At 34.4% G+C, this 21157-nt stretch overlaps 1 protein-coding gene across 1 annotated transcript; it reads right to left on the reverse strand.

The window, feature by feature from the left end:
- Positions 1-7075: 7075 nt before the first annotated feature.
- LOC146898220 (uncharacterized) lies at positions 7076-12310 on the reverse strand. The gene is made up of 2 exons (XM_085738535.1): positions 11512-12310; positions 7076-8291 (listed from the first exon to the last, which is right to left on the reverse strand). Exons 1-2 carry the CDS (start codon positions 12096-12098, stop codon positions 7298-7300), a joined length of 1581 nt encoding a protein of 526 aa, XP_085594661.1. The 5' UTR covers positions 12099-12310; the 3' UTR covers positions 7076-7297.
- Positions 12311-21157: the final 8847 nt, after the last annotated feature.

The raw sequence follows: 21157 nt of genomic DNA on the forward strand, positions 1-21157 counted from the left end.
ATGATAGTTTGGTATAATTTGTCTTTGTAATTAAGTCATAATTTGCACTATTGACCTATTTACAATATTATATTAGCTTATATATGTCATGCATATAATAAATTTTATATAATTTTAATTTTAGGTAAACTCGTACGAGTTCTCGAGTCGAGTTTACCTAAGCAAAACGAGTTGAGGTAAACTCTCGAGTTGTAAAACCTTGCTCTCTTGGACATTTGTTCGGTTGCATAAAGTATTGCTTCTTTGTAATGTTCAACTTGAAAAGGGGCAATAAGATACACATTATCATCGTTGCTGATAACTGGTGAGACGATAACGGGATCCCCCGTGTTCACTTGTTTATGGAATAACTCATCGAAATAATCCTGAGCAACGTGACGCATATCTGGATTCTCTGTCCCTTGAACACCAACATCATTCTCAATTTAAGCTGTGTGATTCTCCTTCTTCCTTGAGGTGGAAGACACATGAATTTTTTTGGTGTTAAGATCATCTTTGACTAACAAATAATGGGTCATTCGCTTTTTGAGAGAACCAATATGGGTCGAATCTTGTGTATTACCTTAAGCTCGACATCTTTTCATGTCCTTTCTGATCAATTTCATTCTTCAGCTTGTTATAATGGGTTTTACTCCAATGACTCAAATCATTAGCGGAAGCTTCTAACCGCGCCATAATTGCTCTATCCACGTAATTACTCCAACTTTCTCTTACCAACTCATTCATCCTTTGGTTCGATGCACCAAGTGTTCTCAAATTCAAATTTACGATAATAGCCGCCAGTTATCACTACTGGGTCGCGATCAAGAAGACAAGAAGAATATGATATGTTCTGACGTCGGCGCCACCAAACTTTCCAATTATGCATGAGGGAATAATTTAAATCATGCCTCGTTAGCTAGCGTTCCATCTAATCTCTTTTCAACCTCCCGTGGAGTACCTAAACTCTTGAACCAAGTAAATTGATAATCATCCACATCATTCAACCCAACATCAGCTATAACTTGGGTCTTTTTTTTAAGAAGTTAAACTAACCCACCTAAATTGACGTCGGAGAGAATCGAGCCTAAGACCATGAGGAGCAACATCTATAGCTTGTCTAAACCCATTAATTAACCAACTTGCTCATTTAGCTCGACCTTTCTTTTCACGCGCGTACAAAATGTCATTGAATTCATCGATTATACACCAACAAAATGAAGCATCATTTGCAAGAATGTGGATCAAGTTCCACGGATCTTGCTTTCTACCACTTTCTTGAAAACCATAATAACCTGTAAATTGTCAATTACCTCAATGAGGGTCTCTGACTTCAACATCAATATGATTTGGAGAATAGTTTAGAATAGTACAATTTAAAGACTAACGCCAAAATAATGCAATACCACCACTTGGACCATTACTACTAACAACAAAACAATTGTCAAAACAGAGCAAATAGCAAAATTCTCCTATTTTGAGTGGATTAGAGTCTCAGTTAGAAATAGTGTATCCGGATTATAATCTCGGACTAGGAACTTAAGTTTTGAAACTGCACTCAGGTTATTTAAGCCTCGACGATCCGAATGTGTTCGCTATACCCTTTTTTTTTAGAGGTTCTCTATACTTCTATATTTTTACGATAAAGTGAGTATACTTGTAATTTGTAAACACTCCTCCAAACTATTATATGGAATTATGGATCAACATTTTAGAAGAAATTATATATTAATATAATTGTTTAGATATATAAAATAGATTTTTTTAACTTGAACCGTGCATACACGAGCCAACTATATATGACATTCGTGTTGCATGGGTTAACATGAATGGGATGAGACATGTTGTAACGTTGCTTACAAGTATTACAATAAAATCACCTAAAAAAAGTATTATTTATAGTAAATAAAATATATAAAAGTATTATTTATAGTAAATAAAATATATAGATTTTAGATAGTAAAAAAAATTGTGAGTTTATAAGTTTTCTTCACGGCTCAAGGTATCACATGAAAACTTGCAGAAAACTAAAATCCATAACTTCAAATACCACAATTAATTATGGACATAGTCATACACTTGCCTTTTTCATTTTTACCAGCATATAAAGTTTTTCTTTTTCTTGAAAAGGCTAAAATAGAGTATATTATGAGTTTTACTTTTCCCACCTTATGTCTTTCCTCGCGCGCCCTATTTTTTTTCCACTTTTACCCCTGGTCAGGATTTAGTTTTCCGAAATGAATTGTTAGAATTTTCCAGATGTATCCGGATTTTAAATTCCTGAATGGTCTTTTTCAAGAATTTTTTCAATTTTAAGCTTTGAAATTCGTAAAAAAAATTCAAATAAACATATAAAACAGAAATAAAAAGACAAAAAGATAAAAAAAAAAAAAACAACTCATTTTATTGATATTTGAATAATACATTACAATAATGTTGAAGCTTTTTACATAAGAACCTAAAACTATTTCTAGGGGGTAAGCTATACCAGTGGCTCCGGCTGATAGGACATACCAGTAGCTTCACTGTTGGAGGGGAAACAGAGGGGGCACAGGGGCCTCTAGGGAGAAAGAGACCATGATGGTCAAACTTACGCCCAGGAAGACCAAACTCACACCCAGACTGGCCCCTTCCCTATTGACTGATCATATGACCCCTGATGCATTTCCAAAGAGGCCTCTTTATATGAAAGGCCAACAATGGAAACACATCGTTGTAGAAGGAAGAAGAGAAGAGGAGAAGAGGGTGTGACTATTTTTGAGAAAATGAAGGCTATTTATAGGGGAAGGATGGTAAAAAAAAGGGTGGAAAAGGCATTAATCCAGTCAAAAACGTGTAAAAACACGTTTTTTGACTTTACCACCGTCCAAAAACGTTTGAAAAACGTACGTTTTTTGACTTTACCACCGTCCAAAAACGTTTGAAAAACGTTTTGTTTATGGTGCAGACCACCGGCCAAAAGCTTCTGGTGCAGTCCGGAATATATAATCCGGATTACACATAGAATCCGGATTTTATATTCCGGAAAAATACGATCATGGCGTGAACCAAAAGGAAACTTGGGACTTTGTGTATGGTGAGGGTTGGTTTGGATTTTAGAATCCGGATTGCTTCAACATTGGATTCTTTTGTGTGACCCACATTGCACCGAAAATTTTTGTGGTCCACAACACCACCCCATCTGTTTAGGATTCGCAACGATGTCACCTTCTCCGGACTGAAGGATCAGCTGGATCAAATCAACCGTCAACTCAACCAGCAGGGTGGTCGGTGTTGAATATCGATGTCCATTGTCCGACTCAGCCGGATCTCTTCGCTTCAGCCGGATGAAACTCACAAACGACGATGACGTGAAAACCATGTTCTCTGTCTTTGGTCAGTACAGTACTAGAGGACCGATCGAGTTGGATGCTTCGTTGGTTAGATCTGCTGAACAAATTCTAAAAAGTTTGCACTGGCCCAGGAACTACGAAAAGATCAGGGCTCTGCTGGAGGGACCGGAGGAAGATGTTAGTTTAGATGATCCGTGATAATGTGCTATGTTTTAATTAATCGCGTGTTTTATGTTGTTTTAATTGCGTGTTAGTTATATGTTGTTGAATTAAGCTGCTGCATTATGATTTGAATAATATATATATATATATATATATATATATATATATATATTATTTAAACTTTCATTATGTTTTAATTTACGTCAAAGATGTTCATTTAATCGATAAAATAACCAAAGATATGCATTACGGATTATGAAATCCGGATTCACATAGGGCGTAAGTGTAATCCGGATTACTAAATCTGGAATACTTCATCATAGGATTCTTTTGTATGGACCACATTGCACCAAGAGTTTATGTGGTCCACAACATCCAAGAACCTCTATAAATACACCCTGTCCGGTTTTCAGCTTCAATACCAGCAAAACACACAAACACACCAAAGAAAACCATGCAAATTTTTGTCATTAAGCTGATGATCTTTCTCACGCGGTCGCAAATAGATAGCTCCCTATTTGACTACGTGATGAAGATTTTCAGCATGCTGTCAAAAATACAAACAAACACACCAAAGAGACCATGCAAATTTGTGTCATTGTGCTGAGGATCATTGTCATGCTGCTGCAAAATAGATAGCTCTCTATGTGACCAATAGATTGCTCTCTATGTGCCAGCATGGTGAAGATCCTCAACATGCTTTCAAAAATATATAGATACTCCTTGCTGCCTCCTTGACAAAAAGATAACTCAAAAATATCAAGAGGTTGCTATGAGTTAGATCTTGCTGCCTACCAGATGAATATGTCATTTGGCAAGGCAGCAAGATCTAACTCAAAGAAATCCTCTTGAAAACACATTCCCAAAAGATTCATCATTTATGTTATTATGGTTTTTTTAACTGTTTATTTGTCTTATGTTGCTTCTATTTATGATATGTACCTTTGTTCTATTTTTTCCAAGGCAATCGCAACGAAAACGATCCAAACAAAAGGGTCTGGTGGAGTTCAGACTTTATAATCAGAACCACCTTCATGCTTTCCGGATTATAAACTCCGAAAACTCTCAGAAACATTTTGGCCGGTGACGTTTCACCAATGGTTAGGCCGGTTAGTGGAGTTTGAATGCATTTTTTGACGGTTTTGAATGTGCAACACGTTTTATTTGACTGTAATTAAGACCTATGACTTATTTAAGACTATAAAAGGGCTTGGATCTTCAACATTTTCCTTCATTCTTCTTCACCTCCTTTCTTACATTTTCTTAAAAAAAAAAAATACTCCCTCCGTTTCAAAATGAGTGTCGCTTTAGCCAAAAAAAATTGTTTCAAAATGAGTGTCGCTTTCTGTTTCCAATGCAATAATAACTTTTTCTTTTCAATTGTACCCTCCAATTAATACTCTGCACACTACTTCCAAATTATTACTTTTAAAACTAACCAATAGTTAATAAGGATAATTTGGTAAAATAGCCATTTTCTTTCTCTTAATCATTGCATTTCTTAATATGTGTGTAAACACCTAAAATAACACTCATTTTGAAACGGAGGGAGTAGTTTTTTAGGTAGCTTTTAGGAGTGTTTGTGGTGTCATGGTTATTGTTGACCGCTCATACGACCCCTGCAATTGCATTTTAGCTTATACGGGGGTCGTATAACGGTCAACAAAGACCCTTGACATCAAAGAAAGACACAATTTATTCATATAGTATTTGTCCGGATTTTATTTTCCGGAAACACTAACAATCTGGTTCGGAAAACGAAATTCTGACCAGGGGTATTATTGGAATTTTGCAGGGCGCGCGAGAAGGCAACATGGTGGGAAAAGTAAATCTCATATATTATTCAACACAACATGTCGTTCCTAGCACAAGGCGTTACCAGGAAAAACATAAAAGTCTGTACAGGAAAAAGAAAAGCAAAAAAAGGAAAACCGAAAGAAATAACAATTATATGTAGCCCAACATTGTTAGGGGACTAAGCCACCAACCATGGTAATTAATAGAGAATTGTAATTTCTCTTCAACCACGAGAAGGAAAGAGACTTTATTTTGTCCACTAAACGCAAAATCGAGCATTATTTATCGTTGAAAATTCTGTTTTTTCTTTCTTTCCAAATTTCCCACACTGTAGCAAATCAAATGACGTTAAAAAATGTGTGCCGAACCTGAGGACCACCACCACCAAAACTGAACTGAGTACAATGATCCGATCTCTCGAAAGGGGCGACCATTGAAAAGTCAACCCACCGAATAATATGAAACCAAACCGCCCCAAAGAAAGAGCAATGTAAAAATAAGCGATTAACATTTTCCAGAGAGCCGCATCCAGTAGCACACTGACAAGAATTATTATTTAAAAACACCATGACGGAACAAGTTATCTTTGGTTGGCAATCTATTCCGAAACAGACGCCAAGCAAAAACCACAACCTTCAGAGGAATATTCTTTTGCCAAAGCATCTTCACATCCAACAGGGGACCAACAACAAGTTGAGCAGTCTGAAAATTATAAGCACTATGAACAGAGTAGGCGTTAGATTTTTCCAAATTTCATAGCCATGTGTCCTCCTTTTCAACCTGCAAAGTCACATTTTGAAGTAATACACATAATTCCCCCACCTGCTCCTCTTCCCACGCAAACAACCTCCGCCTCCACTTCCACGCCTCTCCATTCAAACCCCACCCCAGCTGGAAGCAATCGAACACAGACACCCATTTGTCCATTGACAACTCAAATAGTCTGCTAAACTTTTTCTTAAAGGACACCCCACCAACCCACACATCCGACCAAAAATAAATATTTTTCCCATTCCCCACGGATCTACAAACATGAGTACTAAACCATGCCTCCCTATGCAAGGCAGCAATGACACACCACCAAGCTAAGGCTGACCTCCCACCGTCCAACAATCTATCGCCCACCTCTCCATACCTCGCCGACAACACCCTATGCCACAACCTCTCCTTTTCCACCAACAACCTCCATCACCACTTCCCTAATAAAGCAACATTAAACTCCCTAATTCTCCTTACCCCAAACCGCCAATCTCCTTGCGCATACTAACAAAATTCCAATCAACCCATCTTATTTTTTGTGGTCGTCACTCCCAAAAAAACAATTTAAAATAGATTCAATAGAGGAGGTTATACTTGAAGGAGCCTTGAAAAAAAAAAAGAGCATAAACAGGAATAGATGGCAGAACATATTTCAACAGAACTAAACAACGACCGAAAGATAAGTGTTTTGATTTCCAACCCGACAGTCTAGTTTTAATACGGAGAATCAGCGGTTCCCAAAAAGACAACCTACGCTCATCACCACCTATAGGCAGCCCCAAATACACAAAATGGAGTTATCTTGTACCAAATTAGAAAAAAAGTTAAATTCAAAAGTTCAAAACCCATAAAAAAAATTAGCACTCTTATTATAGAAAATGGAGTCACTCACTGCTTATTAGTACTCATGTTTTAAAAATATTGAGTAATGTCCTATAAATCTAGACGTCATTTGAGCTAGAATTGTAGAAATTTGAGAAAAAAAATTAGATTTGCCTCTAATATAAAAAACAAATACCAGATGTATGTTACTTCACAAAACCAGATTTAAGAACACTGTGGATCAGAAGCACCCATTCTTATTCTTTTATTCAACAAACTGGCCAAGTTTATAGACTTAGCTCTACAACTGACAAACAAGAAAATAGAGAAAATGCCTCACGTACTAGCAACATGGGCAACTTATTAGAAAAGCAACTGAAACAGAAACATAAAAATAGCAAACCCTCCCTTAATAAACTGATGAATGCTCCTTGCAGCTAGTACTTTTAAAGTTCAATGTGGTCATAGCTGCCATTGTCTTCATCTGTATGATCCTTATGAGTATGAAGATCAAGCCTACCATTGTTGCGTGGCAGTATCTTGCTCAACGAAGGCCAATTGGAAACAATAAGCTTGACTCTACCACCGATAAGGTAGTCATCAGTTGTACCTGGAGCATAATAAATATTTGCATAGTACTCTCCTTTGAAGAGATAAGCTTCCTTGGTCCCGTGAGAAGCAAAAGCTGCTTCAACTCCATTCTCAAAGACAGTACCTATCAAACTAGGAAACCCATGTCTAATGGTTTCAATGTGAATGAGTTTCTTGGATGAATAGTTTATAAGAGCATATTGTCCTCCTCGGAACACGTAAGCTTCATTGCTACTATGTGCCCTGAATGCAGCGTCTAACCCTCTTTCGAACACAGTGTCCTTGAAGAAAGGAAACATGGCAGTAATTGTCATAGGACCTGAGAGTATTTTGTCATTTGTGGTTCCTGGAGCATAGTCTATCAAGGCACAAAGGTTTGCAGAGAAAATGTAGGCCTGGGTTTTGTCAGTGTCAAAGGCACAATCTATTCCTTGTTCTCCGAATGGTGTACGGGCAAGTGATGGATATCCATCACAAATATATAATGGCCCATTTATAATATAGTCGTTTGTGGTTCCACGAGCATAATTAATCAATACATATTCATTGTTCATGAATAAATAGACTTCATTGTTGGCATATGCACGAAATGCAGCATTTATGTAAATAGGTATATTTTCCACCGCGCCATAGCCATGCAACTCAACTTCTTCATTATCCTGAGATGATACTTCTCTTTTCTCTACCCTTCTTTCATGAGGTGGATAAGTTTCTTCAGGCAGAAAACGTTGTGCCCCATTGTCATCAATGTAAAAGGTTATAGGGGTATGAATTGTGAAATGAAGATCCATGTGTGGACGGAAATGACCGTTCATTAGCAGTCTTCTTTCTCTTGTCATTGTCGGAAACCTACATTATATAATTCAAGAAAACAAAATTCAGGTTAGTTTTTTTTTTTTTTTAAGTTGTTCCTTTAGTTGTTACAATTACAAATATGAAATTAATATATATATATATATATATATATATATATATATATATATAAATTTCAAAAAGCCGGCCCTAGTTTTCTAGTGAGAGAAACTCCAACTTCTCTCTAAACTTTCTTTCCCCTTCGTTCATCGAGGAGGGGTGGTTTTAGGTAATTTTTGACCTAGAATCACCCCTCTACATCTTTTTTCTCTTTTCTTTCAATCTAAATAAGTGGTTTTCACATAGATCAAGTTTCTTCTTTTGTGTTTTTTTTTTGTGATTTCGACGTCTAAGTGCGGCGTTGTGTTGTTCGTCGTCTTGTGCGACGTTTGATTTCGCGTCTTGTCGCGGTGTTTGTTTAATTCCTATTGAAAGATCGACATCAGTCAATTACAAATTCAACAAATGATTTGGGCGTCAACGTTGCAGATCCGGAAGCATGTGAATTTCGGTGACTTAGGTTTTATCATATTTTTTGTAGGCATTTTGCCGTTTTATGCTATTAACTTGGGTGCTGTGAGTTTGTTCGCATATTCACCCTTTACGTTTTTAGCGATGTTTGTATCTGATGTACACTATCAATTTGAATGAATGGATATCGTTTTGTTTTTGTCAAAAAAATATATATATATATATATATATATATATATATATATATATATATATATATATATATATATATATATATATATATATGAAAATTCTATAGTACATCCAAATAGTTAAGTGTACCTTTTAAAAATTTAATATGATTTTTATAAACAATGAAATTATGTTTTTTCTTATGAAATGACGTTTTCTAACATATAATTCTTGATAAATAATTCTTTACTTCCTAAAATGATCGTTAATTTATCAATTTATGAGGTGTACCGTAGAAGTTCCCATATATATATATATATATATATATATATATATATATATATATATATATATATATATATATATATATATATATATATATATATATATATATATATATATATATATATATATATATATATATATATAAGGCACAAATGATTTAGGGGGATAGGTTGCCCCTTTAGCTTTAGCCAATAAGAAAGTGTCAAGTGTGTAATGTCATGTCATGATAAGTTTTAAAATTTGTAAATTAGGCCTTTTTTATAATTTTTTATTTATCTTCTAAAGTAAAATCTAATTTAAAATAAAAATTAAATTATGTTAGCCACCGCTGCCACAGCCTCTGCAACCTTCTATGTGGTTTGAGGGTTTGGGATATCTGGGGATGAGTTTTTGGATGTTAGTTTATGGGTTTTGCTTATTTATTTGTTGATTGGAATCGAAATGTGGTGGGAAAAAACAGATGAATGAAGAAGAAGGATGAACATGGACGAAGATGAAAATGGAAATTAAGAACAAGAAGATGAGAAGAACAACAAAAGAATAATGATGACTTTAAATTTAATAATTTAATTGAGAAAAGTTTTTATCTAACGATTTATGTAATTTTGTTGTTTAAAAAAAATTAGAGAAATGCTAGGGACACACCCTCTAACACACTCTCTAACACACACCAATAATAATATGCCATATCACCCACTTTCTTTTAATTTTCTACCTGCTAACCGGTTATTCAGGTTGCTACATCTTTTATTTTTTAAATGAATCTATCTGCTGAAAGAAAGAAAAAAAAACATCAACATTGTGGCACTCCATGTGTTCTCCTTCAGATCTATCTCGTTCTCCTTTTTGTAGCCATCATTGTTTTGGCAAATAAATAACCACCTCTGTTCCTCACTCTTACTTAGCAATTAGATACAAAGGTGCATCTAAATCGTATTTTTATGTGATTTCCATTTTAGTTTTTGGGATGGGTTCTATTCCTTTTGCGATCTAAATCATTTTAGGGTTATGAGTTTTTAATCTAAGTGTTATGAATCAAATTTCTTCAAAAAAAAAAAAAGTGTTATGAAGCAAAAGTATAATCCATTAATCCTCTGCATCCAAAATTGAAAGAGTTTTGCTTTTACATCTGAGTTGTTGATTCTGGAAATTGAAGTGATGGTGTTAGTGGTGGGAGGTTTAAAGAAAGACTAGAGAAGGAGAATATGAACAGTTAAAGGTTAAAACAATAAAAAAAAAAAAAAAAGAATTAGATAGCTCTACAAATTAAAACCGGTAATAGGTAAACTATTAAAAGAAGGTGGGTGATGTGGCATATTATCATTGGTGTGTGTAATAGGAGAGTGTTAGAGGGTGTGTCCCTAGCATTTCTCAAAAAATTATGCAATATGAATTTATGTCCTAAACTACAAATTTAAAAAGGAGGCTGCATGGCATCTATTAAACGTACCTCACTCTAAATGGACATGGAAATGAGTGATGACTGAAACATGAATGTTATGTGTTTAAATTACGTTCTCGTGTCAAGATTTAAAGTAATAAACACAAAGCACGTAGTTAAACTCAAGAAAAGTCATATGTTATACTCCCTCCTCACTCCGTTCTTAATTACAAAATATTTTTAGATACATCAAAAAATAATGTTTGTGACTTATATATAGACAACATACATCATTTATTCAATGTAACTAAAAAATGAATTTCATCTCATAATTAGGGACGAAGGGAGTAGCTTGCTAGACTTAGGAGAGAAAATTACAGTTTCACAAACAGATGTAGATATATAACAGAGAATATTTTATGTATTAGGCTGGAGAATATTTTCCTTGTTTGTTTGTTGATTTTGTGTATTAGGTTGATGAATATTTTATGCTTTTTTTCAAAAATATTTTTAGCTTATAAAAGAAAACATAAACAATTAACCTTCCAAAATTGGTAACTGGGCTAGTAAATCTAAGCAATATGAGTATTTAATATAGATATTATCCTTCCAAAAAAAGCTTATAGCATTTAATATCTTCCATTTGAGAAATGATATTTGAACAACTATTTTAAACAATTTCTGTGACAACATTGTCTTTCATACTCTCATTATACTTTTATTTTCTCTTTCCTTTTTCTCTCTACTACTTTTATTTTCTCTTTCCTTTTTCTCTCTACTGTTATTGTCCAAATAGAAGAGGAAAAAAAAGGTTGTCACTAGAGTTATTTGATTTTGGTTGTCCAAATATCACTCCCCTATTAAAAAATATGTGAAATTAGTCTTTGTCTTTCATTTTTAAATACTAACCCGGGTCCTCGACGCGTGGCGGTGTATATTTGAACAGAGCGAATGTATTGAGATTGGATGCCAGCAACAAAGGTGATTTCAGCTTGATTAAGGTGCTGGTAGCGACCCATAAGGGTAACAGCGACCCAAATACCCCCAGGAGCAAAGAGCTCATAACGATACAGTTGAATCTGACTTCCTACCGGGAGGACATCAGTTGAAGGATTTGGGCGCCATGCATTATTAACAGTGGTGCTAATAAAGGCACGAGGTACAGCTCTGTTGGGGTCAAGAGGCGCCCCAGCATTATGGACAAAGCCGTCAAGATCATAGTAAGTGTTGTTGGGAGTGTCTCCTTGAGCTGGTGCTTGGAACCCGTTTGCGAAGATCTCCTGGTAAGGCCTCGTGGTCCATCGATACACTGGACGGCGGATATCAAACTCAAAGTCGTCTACTCTGTACACAACCTCACGCCCCAAGATCGGTCGGTTAACGCGATCAAGAGTGTCCACCAGACGTTGGGCTTCTGCTATGTCTTGTTGCATCACCGGAAGTGGAAAGTTTGCTGCACACCCTCTGGCTGCTGAATTTGGAGGGATTGAAGACATGATGATCTTAATTCACTTTTGTATATATGGATATGGATATATGGATGAAAAAAGCAAGAACGATTGATGGATGGATGCATTCAATTGAGCCCAACACTTCATGGATATATATACACGTACACAAGACGCACATTTAATAAATATCCCTTGACATTTAAAAAACGTTTTTTACTTGTCTAAATCACTAGACCAAAAACATGTATTATTTTTCGAAGAGGAGTATTATTTGAACAACCAATTTGGTTGACAACTTAGGGTGTGTTTGGTAAAAATAAGCTATAAGTTAGCTGATAGCTGAAAAGCTAACTTATAGCTGATGGCTGATAGCTGATAGCTTATAGCTGAAAAATTAGCTTATTAAAATAAAAAGTGTTTGGTAAAATTAGCTGTTGAAGTAGCTGATAAGTATAAAATGACGTAAAAGGACATGTTTGTGTTTTTTTTATTTATAAATCATATATAAAATTTTTATTACTTAATGTATTTCTTTTAAAATGTTTAAATTTATTTCAAAATATTTTCATCTTCACACTGATAGATAAATGTGCTTTATAAATTCAATTGACATTTTTTATTCGACAAATTTTTATTTTTTGACGAATTTATTTAACTAAACTTGTTTCACTGTTTATTTATTATTTAACATTAAATATTATATAAATTACAAGCAAGGTCATAAAAACAAAAGTGAACAGCAAAATAGAGAAAACTATACCATGTAGTGACTAGCAAGCTGTGAGCATGGATGTTGTAGGCCATAAAACGTGGGAAGTGGGTGGTTTTTTTTAATTTAGAAATAATAAAATTAAATTAACAAGGTTAAATTTGGAAGAAATTATAAGAAGCTATAAGCTACAAGCTCAAAAGCTACTTGAAATAGCTTTTCAAAAAAAGCTATAAGCTTACGAAAAAAGTTTGTTACCAAACACGTCAAATTTTGATCCAACAAGCTTATAAGTTAATTCAACAAGCTATAAGCTAGCTTCTTGTTGTTACCAAATACAACCTTACTTGACAAACATCATTTACAAAGAAAAAGTAGGTACTTGCACGGAAACCAAAGCAGCAGAGAGATAAAGTAAAAAAACAATGTGAGTATAAGAGAGAAAGTTGTCACCAAATGGATGTTCAAATATCAATTCTCTTTTTGAAATGGTTGAAAAGTCTAGAAATGAAGATGATCAATGTTATTTGAACAACCAATTATTGTGACAACCTTTTGGACAACTAAATTATACAAAGAAATTTAGGTAGTGGCACAAAAATCAAAGCAATAGAGAGAGAAAGTAAAAGGATAATGTGAGTATAAGAGAGAAAGTTGTCACAAAAGTTGTCAAAAAGTTGATGTTCAAATATCATTTCTCTTTAATGAAATATAATTATTTTATCTTTACTTTGTTTCTTTCCTATGTTCTGTCCTATGCTTATTACACAATTTGTTTGAAAGTGAATCATTGAATTTGAAACGTAAATACATAAGTTTTTTCTTAAAGTAAATACTAGATAACTTACTAATCATCTTTATTTTATTTTCTTTGACGGAGATTCATCAACCTTGTTAATTAATGAATATATACTACTACAATTTTGGGCTTTAATAGCACAATTTTAATAGCGCTTCAACATAAATGCTATTAAAAATGCAAAACACAGACGTTCTATAGCGTTTTTAGTCGGGCGCTAGCATAAGGTCCTCATAAATTGGCTAAGATAGCACTTTTATAAAAACGCTATTATTTTGTTTCACATAGATAGCGCTTTTTGTTGAGCGCTATTATTTTCCTTCAGTTAGATAGTGTTTTTAGCAAAACGCTATGTTTGGCCTGCATCAATCATAAAAAAAAAGAGGCGAATTCTTTTTAATTTTCGCGCACATATTTTCACCAAAACCCACTCACACCACACCACACCAAAACAAAAACAAATCAGAAACACGTACACCTCCATCTACTTTTCCAGAAACCCATCGATCTCAGCACACCTCAAACAAAATCACTGAGCCCATTGATCTCCTTTTCCATAAACCCATCGATCTGCTTCTCTTCTTCTCACTGAGTCCATCGATTTACTTCTCACTGTGTTCATCGAACCTTCTCCAAAACCCCATACTCACTCATCGTTCCGTCAATTCCTTCCTTCATCACCATTCACTCTTCAATTCCTTTTTCATACCTTCATTGTTCCTTCTAAAATTCAAAACCCAGAACTCATTGAATTCAATCGAATCCAAAAACCCCAACTCGTCAAAAACCCTTATCACAAATTTCAAGAATCGAAACCCCACCCTCTTCAGTTCCAATTCCATTAGTTGATTAATCAATTGAAACCGTAAAGAGAAGGAGCATCCGTCGCCGCCGCCGCCGTTTTGTCCTTCAAGAGCAGTAAGATTGGTTCTTTGACAATTTTATGTTGTGAAATAAGTATTTTGATGCTAGTTTTATGCTGTTTATGTATGAAATTGGATGGTTTGGAGTTATCAAATTTGGAAAGTATATGTTGTTTAAGTATAAAAATGCAAAATTTAAGAATATGTTTGTTTTGGTTGTTAGATTCAAATTCACTGAGACCCAAGTCTGTTTAGTCTTGACTTGTTCTTTTTATATTTGTTATTAAATGGTATTAATATGAAGTCGAAATACAAACTCAAGCTAGTTTGCTGCTGAGGGATAAAACACAAACTCAAGCTGTCTGTTGCTTCCTCTGTGATGCGGTTCTGGGTTCTGTTTGTTTGCTGCTGAGGGGTGTTTCTAGGTGCAGTAGGTGCAGGCAATAATTGGGTCTGAGGAGTAAATCTCAATTTAATATTCTTCGATTTTGAATTCAGATTTGTTGTTGTCTTCTGTTTTTTTTTAAGAAAATCAATTTGCTTCGGACCAGTTATAAAGAACAAGAATATAATGACACATTTCTTGATTTTAGTAATAATATTCAATTTAGTTTGTGCATTTGTGTAACATATTAATTTCTAGGTTCAATTCTTGAATTATTAAGCATATATACTTCACTCAAATTCAAGTTAACATGAGTGCAGGTATGACTCCTTTTAATGCCATCTATATGCTACGGCTCTAACAAGGTTTCTACAATGAATAAGTAGAGATAACATGTTCAATGAATAAGTAGAAATAACAGTTGCAAGTACTAGTTGATGGAGTGCTCCCACTTGTTAGATCAAAGAGATGAATCAAACAATCCGTACATGCAGATGGTGTATGCATGTGAGTTATTTTTTTCCCTTGTGTTTTTAATTCTATCCTTTTAGATACTTATGAATTTACAAACCATAATGGAATATCATTACTTCCAAAACATATATCTTTTTTGTTTATTATTCTTGTAGGTACTAGTTGATGCCAAGTGTTCTCTCTCTCTCTCTCTCTCTCTCTCTCTCTCTCTCTCTCTCTCTCTCTCTCTATCTATATATATATATATATATATATATGTGTGTGTGTGTGTGTGTGTGTGTGTGTGTGTGCGCGCGCGCGCGCGAGCACATGTCTTCAATTCCACAACCAATCTTATTATATGGATGGTCCATGTTGCTTCAGGGGTTAGGATTTACATGGATCGTGAGCTGGAAAATGTTGCTTTTGAATTGTTCAATGACGTGTATAAGCTGAGAAATTCAACGGGTAATGTCATTTTTCCCAACATGTTTGTTTTGTATATGAATCCTGAGTTTTATTCCTTGAATGAGCTAAACCTCGAAAATGTTCTCCAATATCATAAAGAATGTTTCATCCTTGTGGTTATGTCTCAAATTCAGAGATGCCTTATAGCTAGCAATCTTGTTATGAGTATGATAAGTCACTCAATTAATGAAAATATGTTCAAACCAACCTCTGTAGTTCACTTTGCATCAGACCCTATCTTGACTAGTGGTAAAAACAGGTTTGTTGGTTATTGTCCTCATACTTGGAAGCTTGACACAACAATTCTTTATGTCATTTTGTACCATTCAACTAAAGGATCTCTGATACTTCTTCAACACGTGGAACTAGTGGCTGGTTTGCACAGGAAAATGATTCCTAGAGGACAGTTGTTACTACTGCTGTCCTTAGAGATTTTCAGGTTTGATTATAAGAATGTCACAAGGAGCCTTAATTCCACATGTATCATGCTTGCACTTGCAGTCTGTGTCACTGTCAACAGGGGAAGTGTTTTTGTCACCAAGAAGGTGCTCAAATGGCAGGATTTACCTCCTAAGCATGGCACTCCGGAGTCTTATGTTGCTGCTGGTGCCTTTTGTACAATGTGGTCAATGCCGAATTTTGAATTTGCTGCTGTAATTGAAGTTTGTTTTGGATTAAATGTCATATATATTAAACATATCATTGGAGAGTTGGTGTATGTACACTTGTCCTCTCAAAGGTTAGAAGCTATAGGAATTATTGTTGGGTTCCCTTCACTCCAAAAATGGCTTGATGTTACTAGAGAAAATGATTTCTATGCTCCAAAACTCCTACTGCTCACCCATGATTTGTTGTTGTTGTTGTTGTTGTATTCTGGGATCTCAAATGGAGTTTTTTATTACCTCATTGGTGTTGGTATCAGTGTGCTTGCCCTCCAAAATAATTTGAAGCACAAATCCAAGCTACAAGAGAAGCACAGTACAGTTACTAGTGATTGTATTTCAGATTTTGTTAGCAAAGTTTGGACTGAACTAATGCATCTCCAAGAGGCCTCAGAGATCAAAGTCATTACCTCTGTCAATTCAATTATTCATAACTTGTTATTAGACTCAGGTTAAGCTTGATGATGCTGCAGAGTTATTAGACTCATTCCAGCCATGTGTCATAATAGATCCCTGAAGCCTTTGAGCTCTGTAGCTTTGTTGTGTTGCAGCTCAAGAGGTAAGAATCAATTCTCATAACTAAATTGTGGTGCTTATTTTGGGTGAACTAGCTATGTACCTTGTGATAGATAGCTACGGGTTGATTTGAATGGACAAGTTTGACGGTCAAGGACTTTGTAATTCTAAATTCATGGAATTATAAAATGTTTTTAAAAATAGATAAGAAGTTATAAAACTATGAATTTAAAATTATGAATATAAAACTATGAACTTAATGTATCAATGCTACATAAAACTCAATGCTATATAAAACTATGAATTTAAAATATCAAAATAAAAGAATATTGTATTTAAGAAGTAATAATTTATTTTAAATCATTGTATTTTAAAAAACAAACGACATTGACTTTATAAATTGTTGTTCCATTATATATACTATTAATAATTTTAGTGGAACAATGATCCATGGTTATAACATGAAGCAGGCATTTCCTTAAAATAAAAAAAATGACACAGGCATTGTTTACTATAGTTTTTATTTCCCATTACATGTCCATATTTGTCAGCACTATATTGTTTCAATATTGAAATTTTTTATTAATAATAAATGTGTCAATGTATAGGGAGTTTTTCTGGTCGAATGTATAGGGAGTTAGTAGTTACAAAGTGCACATATAACTACTTTTACTTATTATTTGGTTAGTGCTAACTGCTAAGTTGTATCATGTGTTAGTTTTCTGCTGCATATATAGTGGAATTAATGAATTAATCTTAGATGAATTAATGTTAGATGAATTAATGAATTAATGTTAGATGAATTAATGAATTAATCTTAGACTGATTATTATTTTCTTAATAATGTTTCATTCATATACCTTGTGATGGATAGCTACAAGTAGATTTGTCTAGTTTAGATTATGTCTTTTAAACTTGCTGCCTGTGATGTTTAATTCTTGGCTACACCCCTACATTTGAGTGACTAAGTTTTTCACAATTGGCATATGTATACTACCTAAGAAAAAGAGGATTTGTCATATGTGTTTGCTAAGTGACATAATAAATACATAATCAAAATGTCAATATGATAAAGAGAGGACCTTGACAAATTTGATTAAGTATTAGAGAAAGTCTTCTATAGTCACAAATCTAAATCAAAAAGATTTGGGCACACTCACATAAAATGGAAGAAATTAAAAGAGAATGAAATTCAATGATATTAATTGATGTGACTAAATTAGTTTTGCTTTAATTTTTTTAGTTTATGTGAGTGTGCCTAAATATGAGGTGTTGGGTTTGTATCCAAGTAAGAGTTTCTCTAAGTATTATATCTGGTAAATTAGTTGACTTTAATTTGAGTAGTTGTAAGAATAAAACATTTGACATTTGAGGGGGTTGTAAAAGAATATGTATTCTTTATGGAATTTGTTCACAATGTCATGTCCCTTATGGAGAGTTTTTGGATTTGTTGATGCATTGCTGAATTCATTTTGTCTACCTTGCAATCTTACTTCAGGTTCGTTAGAATTCTTGAGGTCAACCAGTTGTGGATGTAATTTAAAAATAATAGGGACTTTTATTAGCGCTTTTCTGAAAGCGCTAATAAAGGGGGTAATTAAGATAACGTTTTTCGGAAAACGCTAAGAAACATCTGTCTAAAAATGGCATAAAAATAAGGCTTTATTAGCGCTTTTCAGAAAGCGCTAACGAAACATAGCTATCTAATAGCGTTTTGAAAGCGCTATTATAGGGTTCTAACCTATAATAGTGGGGGCTTTCTTAGCGCTTCACAAGCGCTATTAAACACTAAAATAAATGCTATTAAAGGGGGTGTTTTGTAGTAGTATATGCATAAATATTTGGATCACATGGGCAATGTATTTATTGAAAGATTGGTATTTATTTAAAATTATTTTACTTTTTTTTTCTTCCTCACATGACCTATTGCTCATTTAATTTTTCTTATTTATTTATTTATCTTTTTTTTTTGTGGTGGCTGGGGTTCAAACCCCGGACCTTGCATATTTTATGCGTTGTCCATACCAACTGAGCTAAGCTCACGAGAACATTTATTTATCTCTCTTAAAAAAGGTGACATGGCAAACAAAGTGACATTCATTATTGATGATGTGGCATTTTTGCATATGCGACAGTGCTGACTTCAATTACCTTTAATAATTTATTTTAAAAAAATTAAAATCTTCATCCTTTTATGAACCAAAAACTCATAAATTCATCAAATAAGATGAAAATTTGTTCTCCGCCAATTCTTCTTCACATGAAACTAAAAAAAAAATCATAAAAAATTTAACGTTAAACTCTCTTGCAATGTTTCGCAAATCGAGTGTTAACTCTCCTAGTTTATCGAGTTTACGTTTTTAGGTACCAAAATCGTGTTAACTCGGAGGTAAACTCGGTTCCGGGTAAAATCAGAAGGTTTGACGAGTTTGACCGAGTTAACACTCAGTAAACTCTTGTAAACTCGACCGAGTTTACCGAGTTTTACGAGTTTACATCTAAAAAAAATTGATCATTTTTTGGCCCATTTTTTTCAAAACTCAATTCATTTTCTACAAGCCCAAATACTGAAACGTTTATAACACGTTGTTCCTAAAATGAAACGTTTCCTTTTCTTTTTCTCTAAGTTCTCAAGCCATGAACATGGGAGCACATACCAGTTAGGGTTGCGATCCCGACGGTTTTCAGATTTCGACGCCGATGATTGCAACGGCGGTTAGGGTTGCGGTGGTAGTGTTTGTTGACCTTTTGAAGAAATTAAGTAGTTTATTTTTTAGATAGTTTTTATTAACAATTTTAGGAACTTGTGAAACTAGCTTTTCTAGATGATTTTATAGATGTCTTAAACTTAGAGACTTATGAAACTTATGTCATAATTTGCACTATTGACCTATTTACAATATTATATTAGCTTATATATGTCATGCATATAATAAATTTTATATAATTTTAATTTTAGGTAAACTCGTACGAGTTCTCGAGTCAAGTTTACCTAGACAAAACGAGTTGAGGTAAACTCTCGAGTTGTAAAACCTTGCTCTCTTGGACATTTGTTCGGTTGCATAAAGTATTGCTTCTTTGTAATGTTCAACTTGAAAAGGGGCAATAAGATACACATTATCATCGTTGCTGATAACCGGTGAGACGATAACGGGATCCCCCGTGTTCACTTGTTTATGGAATAACTCATCGAAATAATCCTGAGCAACGTGACGCATATCTGGATTCTCTGTCCCTTGAACACCAACATCATTCTCAATTTAAGCTGTGTGATTCTCCTTCTTCCTTGAGGTGGAAGACACATGAATTTTTTTGGTGTTAAGATCATCTTTGACTAACAAATAATGGGTCATTCGCTTTTTGAGAGAACCAATATGGGTCGAATCTTGTGTATTACCTTAAGCTCGACATCTTTTCATGTCCTTTCTGATCAATTTCATTCTTCAGCTTGTTATAATGGGTTTTACTCCAATGACTCAAATCATTAGCGGAAGCTTCTAACCGCGCCATAATTGCTCTATCCACGTAATTACTCCAACTTTCTCTTACCAACTCATTCATCCTTTGGTTCGATGCACCAAGTGTTCTCAAATTCAAATTTACGATAATAGCCGCCAGTTATCACTACTGGGTCGCGATCAAGAAGACAAGAAGAATATGATATGTTCTGACGTCGGCGCCACCAAACTTTCCAATTATGCATGAGGGAATAATTTAAATCATGCCTCGTTAGCTAGCGTTCCATCTAATCTCTTTTCAACCTCCCGTGGAGTACCTAAACTCTTGAACCAAGTAAATAGATAATCATCCACATCATTCAACCCAACATCAGCTATAACTTGGGTCTTTTTTTTAAGAAGTTAAACTAACCCACCTAAATTGACGTCGGAGAGAATCGAGCCTAAGACCATGAGGAGCAACATCTATAGCTTGTCTAAACCCATTAATTAACCAACTTGCTCATTTAGCTCGACCTTTCTTTTCACGCGCGTACAAAATGTCATTGAATTCATCGATTATACACCAACAAAATGAAGCATCATTTGCAAGAATGTGGATCAAGTTCCACGGATCTTGCTTTCTACCACTTTCTTGAAAACCATAATAACCTGTAAATTGTCAATTACCTCAATGAGGGTCTCTGACTTCAACATCAATATGATTTGGAGAATAGTTTAGAATAGTACAATTTAAAGACTAACGCCAAAATAATGCAATACCACCACTTGGACCATTACTACTAACAACA

Source organism: Medicago sativa, chromosome 8, assembly GCF_051527215.1.
Source record: "Medicago sativa cultivar Bolivia chromosome 8, Bolivia_mono, whole genome shotgun sequence".
In the NCBI taxonomy this organism is placed as follows: domain Eukaryota; kingdom Viridiplantae; phylum Streptophyta; class Magnoliopsida; order Fabales; family Fabaceae; genus Medicago; species Medicago sativa.